Source organism: Marmota marmota, unplaced genomic scaffold (genome assembly GCF_001458135.2).
Source record: "Marmota marmota marmota unplaced genomic scaffold, marMar, whole genome shotgun sequence".
In the NCBI taxonomy this organism is placed as follows: Eukaryota; Metazoa; Chordata; class Mammalia; order Rodentia; family Sciuridae; genus Marmota; species Marmota marmota.
Genome location: NW_026000205.1, coordinates 12092494 through 12103910, shown reverse-complemented (window position 1 = coordinate 12103910; position 11417 = coordinate 12092494). Strand labels below are relative to the sequence as shown.

General features: G+C 48.0%; 1 protein-coding gene across 1 annotated transcript in view; it reads left to right on the top strand.

The window, feature by feature from the left end:
• The first annotated feature begins 6 nt into the window (after nucleotides 1-6).
• The window catches only part of LOC107151687 (WT1 interacting protein), a 25756-nt gene continuing 14345 nt past the window's right edge, over nucleotides 7-11417 (top strand). Inside the window, exons 1-2 of the mRNA XM_015497070.2 lie at nucleotides 7-87; nucleotides 6716-6817. Of these exons, the coding sequence (XP_015352556.2) occupies nucleotides 6772-6817 (46 nt within the window). The 5' untranslated portion in view covers nucleotides 7-87; nucleotides 6716-6771. The remainder of the gene's footprint in view (nucleotides 88-6715; nucleotides 6818-11417) is intronic.

Here is an 11417-nt window from a genome sequence, read left to right as displayed (position 1 = left end):
GCCCGAGCGCGGCCGAGCGACGGCTGGAGGCGCTCACCCGGGAGCTGGAGCGGGCGCTGGAGGCGCGCACGGCGCGGGACTACTTCGGTGAGCGAACTCGGCCGCGCAGCCCTCTGCGCGCTGGCCGGGGTCAGAGGAGAGCTCGGGGTGGGCCAGGCACTGGGCGGGTGGAAGAGGCACCAGGATTAAGAAGCTGTGTCGCCCGCGGGGCTAGCGAGCCGGCGACGTTTTGTGAAGAGCCAAGTCTAGGGTATTCCCAACAGCAGCTAACTGTCTAGGTCTCCCGCCAGAAGGGGCTCTAGCAAAGTAAGTTGATGCGCTTAGAGACTTAGAGAAAAAGTCAGGTTGGCAGATAGAATAAGCAACTTTTTTTCCCTGATCATTTCTTTTTCTTCTTCTTCTTCTTCTTCTCTGCTGGGGATTGAATCCAGGGCCTTATGCTTGTGAGGCAAGCACTCTACCAACTGAGCTATATTCCCAGCCCAGGCCATCTCTTCTTAACCCTTGGTGATTGCTTCTGTTTACCTTCCTTGATGTTTCGTGCTCAGAAGGGACGCCCGGCATCCCCCCCAGCAGTATGGGGGTGTGGACAGGAACAGGAAGGTGGAGAACCCTGGGTACTCTTGGACCCGCCTGACCCGAGGCTGTGGGGATGCTAGTGGCGGGAGGTGGAGACTGTGGGAGGGAGGAGGAGCCCACCTTGCGGGAGAGGAAGACCCAGCCAGGCACACTGGGCTGCTGGAGGCTGTGCTATGGATATGTATCTTAAAGGAATTGTGCTTCTTATGAATTTGCAAAGCTCACCAGTCTGACAGCTTCTGTTTCCCAGCCCCTCCCTGGCTTTCTCATGCCTTTCAACAACTCTTAGGGAGAGGTGGGGCACAGAAGTATTATAGAGCCTAAGGAGAGAGTATCCCTCCCTCCCTCCTTCCCTTCCAGATAAACCCATAGGGTGGAGGCCCCTGGCTTTAGACAGGTGATTATCAAGGGTGATCGGCAAGCCTGGGAATGAGGCTGTCCTGGGATTTCTATCTTTCTTGCACTCAATGGAGCCAGCGGCTCTGGACTGCGCTCTACTGGATCTTTTGGGATTGAACCTAGGGGGCGCTGAGCCACTGAGCCACACCCCCAGCTCTTTTTATGTTTTTTAATTTTGAGACAGGGTCTAGCTAAGTTGCTGAGGCCGGCTTTGAATTCGGGATCCTCCTGCCTCAGCCTCCCAAGCCCTGGAATTATACTTGTGTGCCTGGCCCTGAACTGGATCTTGAGAGATGAGGAGGCTGTATATTGCAGGCCAGATGGGAGCATCCCAGGCAGAGAGAAGGAAGTGAGCAAAACAAGGCCAAGGAAGATTTAAGAAGGTCCCAGAGGATTGCAGCCCAGGAGGGGCCAGGGGGTCAAGGGCATGTGTGCACTGAAGGGTTGGCCTGTTTGGGGGTTGGGGAGCACCTCCCATGTGGGGAGACAGGGTGAGAATTTGTGGTTTGGCAGATCTGGTGGTTGCCGGTAGCAAAGAGATGAGAGAGAAGCTCTTGCCTCCTGTGCCAGGCACATGCCAGGAGCAGAGCCATTCCATTCAAGAGGAACACTCTTCAGTGCTCTCTTGAGGAAGTAGTGGCCCTTTTCTGTTCCTTGAATATTGCAGAGCTTGGGTGAGGGGTGCGGCTGATTATCTATGGCCACCCAGAATCATTATGTTACTCTGGGTGGCCCTAGTCCTATCAGGTAATTTTGGAAGTGAAGGGGCCAATAGTAGAAAATGGTAGAGGTCAGGGGGCCATCTTTTCTAAAGAGGAGCTGGGGCTCAGCTTTGTAGTCATGTGGGAGTCTGAGAGGACGGACAGATTGTCCCCCCCCCCAAGAACAGCCAGAAATTGAGATTTAGATAAACATTTAAAAAAAAAATATTAGCAACGATTTGTTTGAGTTATATGGTTCTAATGACATTTGACTTTTTTGAGGTACAAGAGTGGCAATTTTGGCCCGGTGGTGGCCCACGCCTGTAATCCAAGTGGCTTGGGAGTCTGACACAGGAGGATTGCAAGTTCAAAGCCAGCCTCAGCAAAAGCAAGATCCTAAGCTACTCAGTGAGACCCTTCTCTCTATATATTAAATAAAATACAAAATAGGACTGGGGATATGGCTCAGTGGTTGAGTGCCCCTGAGTTCCATCTGTGGTACCCACCCCCCCCACCAAAAAAAGTGGCAATTTTAAGCTGGGTGGGGTGGCACGTGTCTGTAATCTCAGCAACGCCAGAGGCTGAAGTAGAAGGATCAGAAGTTTGAGGCCAGTCTGGGCAACTTAGTAAGACCCTGCCTTCAAAATAAAAAATTAAAAGGACTGGGAATGTGAATTAGTGGTAAAGCACCCCTTGGTTCAATCTCCAGTACAAAAAAAAAAGTAATATTATATAGTTCAACTGGAATAATAATAGAAAATTTTACTAAAGGTCGTCTCCAGGTAGCATGAGCACCAGCGATCTCGAGAAACCTAGTGCACAGAGCGTTTCTCTCTGTGCCATCTTCGTCCCTTCTCTTTGGCTCTGGTGCCCGCTGACCTCTTGGTCACTCTCTGTCATTCGGTAATATCTTTGGAACTTTCCCTCTCCTCCCTGAGGTCTCCTGCCACTAGCCTGTCAACAGCCTCAGGCCCCTGGAACCTCTTTCTGCTGGGTGGCCTGCTGCCTTCTCCCCAGCCACCCACTCCGGAGCCACACCCTGCTTTTGCTTTTCTTTAGCACCTTCATTTCCAGCAGCTGCTTCTCACCATGACCTCAGATTCCTCTCAGTTGTCTGCCCAGTGACCTGCCGCCCTTTCCTGATGCTCCTCCAGGCTGAGGGGCTCAGAGGATGCTCCTGGGACCACTGCAGAGTTCTGGACTTCAGCCTCAGTGGACTCCCTAAGACTTGGTCACTTCTCTCTTCCATTTCCTCAGCACCCTTCCTCTCTCCTCTGATGTCCACCCTTGCTTTCCACTTCACACAGAATATTGTGGTCAATATTGTCTCCACCGGCTTCCTGTTTCTCAACCCCAGGCTCTCTCCTGTCCACAGCCAGCCCCTCGCTCCTGCCACCTAAGAGGATAAGAGTCCTCTGTCCCCGACCTCCACCTTCTCCATCTTCAGTTTTCCTCTGGTTATAAATTTGCACAAGGGTATTTCACTAAAAAAAAAAAAAAAGTAAAGAGTAAAGATGACTCTCAAACTATATGGCCACACCCCATGAAGGACACCCCAGCCCTTTCAAACATTCTTCCCACCCCAGTGTTTTGCCGAGATCATCTTTGCTAATTTAAATACCTTCCTATTCCCCATGGCCACCTGCTGTATCTCCTCTCACTTGACTGACCCACGTCTCACACAGGACACTAGTGATGCCAGGCCCCAGCCTGAAATGTCTCATCTCACTGTGGTATCCAACAGCGTGGAGTCTGCTCTCCTCACAGCATCCTGCTCCCTAATTTCTGGGTCTCTCCATGCTCCTGCTTCTTTTTTAGTGTATTTTTCTTTCTTTCTTTCCTTTTTTTTTTTTGGTGGTGCTGGGGATTGAACCCAGGGCCTGTGCATGCAAGGCAAGCGCTGTACCAACTGAGCTATATCCCCAGCCCAGTATATTTTTATTAAAGTGGTGCATGTACATATTTGGAGAAAAATCAAATAAAATGCAAAAATAAATAATGCAGAATAGAATCGGATCTTCCTTTCTTTATCCACCCTTCGGTTCTGTTTCTCCAGAAGCACCTGGGTTTTCTTCTTTTCTCCTTTCTCTGTTTTCCCAGTAACTTAATCAGGGAAATGACAAGGTCAGATTCTCAAAGCTTGATGGACAAGAATGAGCGGTCTGGCTGCAGTTTGGGGAATGGATTACTGGGGGCCAGGTTGGGAGGCCAGAGGGAGTGAGGGGAAGGAGTGAAGTCAAGGTTAGGGGACAGAGGTTCCCCACTGGAGGTGAGGGTGAGGCACCTTCCTGAAGAGCCCAGAACCTGGGTACATGAACGCACCATCTCCTGAGGGGGAGCCACAATCTGTAGTGGTTTGGGGGAGTCTGGTGCTGTGTCGGCACAGGACTGTCTGAGAGGGCAACCAGCACTCGGGAGTCCAGGCTGGAGGGTCGCACCTAGAGCCCTGGGCAGGTGAGAGGATGGGACTCTTCAGAGAGACCTGGGCAGCTGCGGCCATGCACAGGGACCTGCAGCTTGGTCTCTACATTTTAAGGACACTTAAGTTAGCAATTGATTTCAGAATAGAAGGATTTCATATACAGATCTAGATGTCTAGCTTTTCTTGAAAAATTAGGGTCTCTGGCCGGGCCTGTGGGCCTGCCTTCTCACTTCGGAGCCATCTGTAGAACTGAGGCAGCTGGACCACGTATCTGGGTCCCCCAGGCCATCTGTGTGTTCCTGCCTGGTTTAAGTTGTGGTGCTGGGGATTGACCTAAGGATCCTGTGCGTGCTAGGTAGGTGCTCTCCCACTGAGCTGCACCCCTAACCCTTTTATTTTTTTATTTCGAGACAGGGTCTCCTTAGGTTTTTGTGGCTGGCCTTGAACTTGCAACCCATCCTTTTGCCTCAGCCTCCTGAGTAGCTGGGAGCAAACCACCCTGCCCAGCTCTTCTGTGGTTTTATCTATTTATTTATTTATTTATTGGTACTGGGATTTGAACCCAGGGTGCTTAACCACTGAGCCATCCCCAGCCACCCCCCGCCCCCTTTTTATATGTTATTTAGAGACAGGGCCTTGCTGAGTTGCTAAGTGCCTTGCTAAATTGCTGAGGCTGGCTTTGAACTCTCAATCCTCCTTCCTCAGCCTCTAGAGTCACTGAGATGACAGGTGAGCGCCACCATGCGAGGCTTCCTGTGTGGTTTTGAGGCATCTGAATTGGTCCTCCCCACACCACAGAGGCCAGGACTGAGCAGGGGAGTAACCAGGAGAGCTGGGAAGGGAGAAGCCAGGTGTAGGTTAAATCCTGGAAACCAAAAAGGAGGTGAGATCAGATGGGAAAGAGCATAGATATGAGCAGTACGAGGTGACTGAGCGCACAAGCCATCTCTCTTGGCTGAGGGGAGGGCGAATGGAGTGGCTGGTGAAGAGGGAGGTTTTTTTTTAAGGTAGGAGAGACTTGGCCATGATTCCACAGATTGAGCATCCCTAATCTGAAAATATGAAAAGCTCCAAAATCCACAACTTTTTTGAGCATGAAATTGACACTCAAAAAGTTTCAGACTTTGGCATTTTCTTTTCTTTTTTTTTTTTTTTTAAATATTTATTTATTTATTTTAGTTTTCAGCGGGCACAACATCTTTGTTTGTATGTGGTGCTGAGGATCGAACCCGGGCCACACGCATGCCAGGCGAGCACGCTACCGCTTGAGCCACATCCCCAGCCCCGACTTTGGCATTTTCAATTTCAGATTTTCTGGTGAGGGAAGCTTAAAATCTGTGCAGATATTCCAAAATCTGAAAAACCCCCAAATCGAAAACACTTTGGATACCAGGCATTTCAGATAAGGGGTACTTAGCCCGTGTAAAGACAGAGAAGGCAAGAGGGAGGGGTTTGGCAGAATGTCCTGGAACATCCGAAGATTGAGGGTCTAGAATGTAGGTGGAGCCACCTTCATGCCCTGTGGGGTACTGGGGACCCTGAGTAACTCCGTGAGGGACTCAGGTTTCAGGCTGGGCTGCCTGCTAGGTCTCCAGGAGGGCTGGTCAGAGAGTCCCCTAGGGCTGGAGCCTGGCTGTATCCTGGCATTTCTGGTCACTTCTCCTTTCTACCCACTACCAGACCCACGGGCCCCGTTCCTTCCCCTCAGCTAGGAGTGGTCCCCAATTCCATCCAGGAGTCCCAGATACCTGCACAGTGACTTATCTTACTTTCTTCAGGTCTTTGTTCAAATATTGCCTTGTCAGCAGGGCCTTCCCTGATCATTCTTTTTAAAAATCACAGTCTCAGACATATTCGTGTGTGTGTGTGTGGGGGGGGGGGTGCTGGAATTGAAACCAGGACCTCATGCACACAGGGCACGCACTCTACCACTGAGCTGCACTCCGGCCCCTAGATCTATTCCAAGCCTGACTTTTTTCTGTTGCTTGTTTCCACCTGACACATTATTTAGCTGCTGTTGTCTGTCTCCTCCATGGAATGCAGGCTCCTTGGGGGAGGGGACTTTAGTCCAAGGCAGAATTTTTCCAGCGCCTGTGGGCTGTGTGGCAGGCGGTGCATGTCTGTGTGCTGACTGAACAGGAGACTGTGTGGGCCTGTAGTACAGATGAGGAAGGGAGCCCGGGGAGGGTCGGCGACTGCCTTGGGTGCACCTGTGTGGTCTTCACTCTCTGTGTCTGGGTCAGAAAATACATATTTTGATTCTGAAGAATAGGATTTGGTTCATGGACAGCAGAAAGGATTTTTCTCTTAGTCCAAGAATGCGGGCTTAGAATGACATTTCTAGGAATTGATGTATCTAATAACTACGCAGTTGACCTCAGTTGGCTCTGACCCTGTGTCAGGTGCTCTGGAATCCTCAGACGATAGTAACAGTAGTGGGTTTCTTGTAGGGTCCCCATGTGTCATTAGAGACTGAATTATGTTGGCCTAGAGAAGTTAACCTGCCCAAGGCCAGGCAGATGGGAGGCATCAGGACTGGGAGCTAGATGTCTGTCCATCTGACTCCAGAGTCCGTGGCGCCAACCACTGCTCTGTCCTGCCTCTCCTCCCATAGGCATTTGCATCAAGTGTGGGCTCGGCATCTATGGAGCGAGGCAGGCGTGCCAGGCGATGGGGAGCCTGTACCACACCGACTGCTTCATCTGTGACTCCTGCGGTAGGTAACCCCTTCCCTGTCCCTCTTGAACCCCAGGCACCCAGTTCCTAGGGTTATCATACTCTCAGACATATTCTTGTATATGTGTGTGTGTGGTGCTGGAATTGAACCCAGGACCTCATGCACACAGGGCACGCACTCTACCGCTGAGCTGCACCACCCAGGGCTGGGGATGTGGAGCTCTGGCCCAGGCTGGAGTGTGGAGTAGGCTGGTCACAGTCTTACTGTGCACATGGGTCTGGCCTGTTTGAGAGGTACAGGCTCTGGGGAGATCTGCTAGGGCCTGGGTGGGGAGCCATGGAGTCACTGAGGTGTAGGGAAAGGCTGTCCCTCTGCTCCCCCGCTTTGGGGTCTCCACCCTGTGCAAGGTGCTGGTGTCTGCCAGGGAGCAGGTGTGGAGCCCGTGACAGTCTTCTGGACATAGGCCTGATACTCTTTTTCCTGCCCTTTATTTTTGGTCCCTATTTTACACACAGTGTAAACTATAAATTTTGTAATTTAACTTAAACAAAATTATAAAACTAAAAAAGTAACTGTGATCCAATAGATTCTATATTCTTGATTTTCCCACTGTTCTTCCAGACCTTCTGAAGCAGACATCTTTTATTTGCTTGTGCTAAACATTTTAACCTTTTATTACAGAATAATGTATGCAAAGTGTTATATTAAACAGTTCTCTTTTCCTTAGTACTAAGGATTGAACCCAGGGGTACATTACCACAGCTACATCCCCAGTCCTGTTTTTTTGTTTGTTTTTAATTTTGTTCTTTTTAAAAAATTTTTATTTTTTTAAATTTTATTTATTTTTTTAGTGTTCAGTGGACACAATATCTTTATCTTATTTTTATGTGGTGCTGAGGATCGAACCCCGTGCCTCACATGTGCAAGGCAAGTGCTCTACCACTGAGCCACAATTCCAGTCCCCTTTTTTTTTTAACTTTTTAATTTTGAGACAGGGTCTCACTGAGATGTTGAGTGTCTCACTAAGATCCTGAGACCAGTCTTGAACTTTTGATCTTCCTGCCTCAGTCTCCCCAGTTGCTGGGATTATAGGCATGTCGTGGTGCCTGGCCTGAGAAGTATCTTTTTTGTTACCAGGCGTAAAACCCAGGGGCACTTAACCACTGAGCCACATCTTCAGCCCTTTTTTATATTTTTAATTTAGGTGTCTCTCTTAAAAAAAATGTTTTCTTCCAGTCGGATGCTTTCCCAGCGATTTAGGAGGCAGAAGAATTGCAGATTCAGGCCAGGCTCAGCAACTTAGTGAGACCCTGTCTCAGAATACAAATAAAGAAATAAATAATGGCTGGGGGTACAGCTCAGTGGTAGAGCAACCCTGGGTTCAATCCTGGTGCTGGGGGAAAAAGAAAAAGGCTTTTTCTTATAACGCTTTATTTTCTTGCTTTATTATACCTCAGGGTTCCCCCACACCACCAAATGTTCCACTTACCCCTTTCCCTGTGGGGAGCCCCTTGTCAGTCTGAGCCAGTTGCCTTCTAGCTCTCATGAAGCACTCCTTCTGTCCCTTCCCATGCATACTCTCCGGATTGAGTTCACTATTTTCTGCAGGCGTTCAGCTGCCGCTAACAGGGAAGCTGCTGGGGAAGCCTCAGTTCTGAGCCCCTGAGAGGCCTGGCTGCAGGCAGGGTTTGTTCTAGTGGCTCAGGTCCTGTGATTTTCTCAACAGAGTTGCCCATAGTTTTGGGTTCATCCTTAGGACAATTTCTCTCATTAGTGGTGAGATGTCCAGGTAGCAGCTGGAGACTTCAGTTTCATTCTACCCGTCTGGGGAAAAGTGAGATGTCTCTTCTGGGCAGTGCCTTGCAGTAGGGAAACTTCTTTTCTAGAAATTGCCTACCAGACCTCTTTGTGTCTCATTGGTCAGGTCATCTCACACATCCATACCTGAACCAATTCCTGTGGCTGGTGGGTGTGCTGTGATTTGATTGACAGACTTGCCTGAGTCTCTGAACCAGTACTCTGTATGGGTAAAGGAATCCAGGCTTATGGGTGGATGTGCAGTGAGTTCAGGTTCTATGATAAAGCAGCAGCCAATAGTGTGGCTAAATTCTGATGCCTCCCCCCTGCCCATGAGGGATTGAACCCAGAGGTGCTCAACCACTGAGCCACATCCCCAGCCCTTTTTATTTTTTTGAGACAGGGTCTTACTAAGTTGCTTCAAGCTTTGCTGTATTGCTGAGGCTCGCCTTGAACTCGAGATTCTCCTGCCTCAGCCTCCCATCCACTGGGATTACCATCATGCCTGGCTAGAAAAATATACCTTAAAATAAAAAAAACCACGACGATTCTTATAATCAGTTCTTCTATTTAGCTTTTTCCTGGACAGCCTAGTCATTAAAGTGGACAAAGGTAAATGCCATAATCTTGCATAGGTATATTCAATAGTGTAGAGATGTCAGTTTTTCCTAAATTGATCTAGAAATGCATTAGAGTTCCAATCAAGCAGATTTTCATGACTTTGACAAGCTAATTCTAAAATTTGAATGGATAAGCAAAGGACTACAAATCGTCAAGAAGATCTTTTAGGAAGAAGAACAAGTTCTAGAACCTTCTACTACTCGGTATCAACACATATTGTAGAGTTACATTAATTATTGTGTTAGCTTTTCAGCCCCGTGACTAAAATATCTGACAGGAACAACTTAGAGGAAGGAAACTTTCTTTTGGGCTCACTGTTTCAGAGGTTCAGTTCATGGTCCACTGACTTCATTGTTCTGATCCTGAGTGAAGCAGAACATCATGGTGAGCGGGCTCCCAGCTGCCGTGAGGGTAGCTGCTGAGGAAAGCAACTCAGCTCCTGGCAGCCAAGAAGCAGAGAGAGTGAGCAAGCAAGGAACCAGGGACAGATGGAGTCCGGTGGCATGCCATGGTAACCCACCTCTTCTAGCCATTTCCACTTGCCTACAGTTACCCCCCAGTAGTCCTTTCCGACTATTAATCTAAACACTGATACTTGCCTAATATGTGAGCTCTTCAGGGGACATCAGAGGTCCAAACCATAACAGTTACTTTCCTGGGTGTTGATGCAAAGATAAACAGACCTGCAGGACAAAATAGAGAGTCCAGGGCCGGGCATGGTGGTGCACACCTATAATCCCAGGAGCTCGGGAGACTGAGGCAGGAGGATCACGAGTTCAAAGCCAGCCTCAGCAACAGTGAGGTGCTAAGCAACTCATTGAGACCCTGTCTCTAAATAAAAAAAATACAAAATAGGGCTGGGGATGTGGCTCAGTGGTTGAATGCTCTGAGTTCAATCCCTGGTACATAAAAAAAAAAAAAAAAAAAAATGCAGAGTCTAGAACCCACTCACGTCCACATGGAAACTTGATAGATGATAGAGGTGTCATTGTAAATGGTTCTGGAAAAATTGGTTATCCATATAAAAAAAGAAATCAAATCCAGATGTAGCAAATATTTAATGTGAACAGCAAAACTTGATACTTTTTTTTTTTTTGGTACTGGGTACTGGGAGTGAAATCAGGGGCATTGACCACTGAGCCACATTCCCAGCCTTATTTTGTGTTTTATTTAGAGACAGGGTCTCACTGAGTTACTCAGCACTTCACTTTTTCTGAGGCTGGCTTTGAACTTATGATCCTCCTGCCTCAGCTTCCTGAGCCCCTGGGATTACAGGTGTGGGCCACCATGCCCAGCGAAACTTGATACTTCTAGGAATAAAGGGACCATATGTTTATTGACCAGTCTTCTGGTAAGAAGGTTTTGTTTTGTTTTTATTTTTCCTTAGTCACACTGAATGTAAAAGCAGAGACCGACAATGACAATTTTGGCTGCATTGGAATTAAAATACTCATCAGTGTGGTGCTCGCCTGTAATTCCTGCCACTTGGGAGGATGAGGCAGGAAGATCACAAGTTTCAGGCCTCGGCAACTTAGCAAGTTGTCTCGAAAAATGAAAAGGGTCTCGGGATGTGGCTGAGTGGTGAAGTGCTTCTGGGTTCAATTCCTAGTATAAATAGATGGATGGATGGTTAGATTCCTGGCTGGCTGGAGGTGTAGTTCAGTGGTAAGAGCGCTCCCTGGCACATTTCCAATACTGCAAAACAAAAACCAAAACCAAACAAGGGCTGGGGTTGTGGCTCAGAGGTAGAGCACTTGCCTGGCATGCATGAGACAGTGGGTTCAATCCTCAGCACCACATAAAAATCAAAATAGATATTGTACCAACTAAAACTAAAAAAAAAATTAGAAACAAAAAGAACTTATTTTTTAAATGATGCCATGATGAGAGGGGCAAGCAGTAGCAACAAAAGCAATACACTGCCATATGTACACCTTCAAGGATTACCGCTTAGAATATAGAAAGTACAGAAAATGTAGTGTTTTTATAGTTTGCTGTATTTAGGTGTGTTTTCCTTTATTTGTCCTGCTTGGGACTCAATGTGATTCCTGATTATTCAAGTCTTTTATTGACTTGGGGAAAATCTCAGCTGTTTTATTTTCCAAAATTGCTTCTGTCTTATTCTCAGTTATTTCCTTCTAGGATCCAAGTGAGAAATATGAGGCTTTCTCATTCTAGTGTGTGTGTGTGTGTGTGTGTGTGTGTGTGTGTGTGTGTGTGT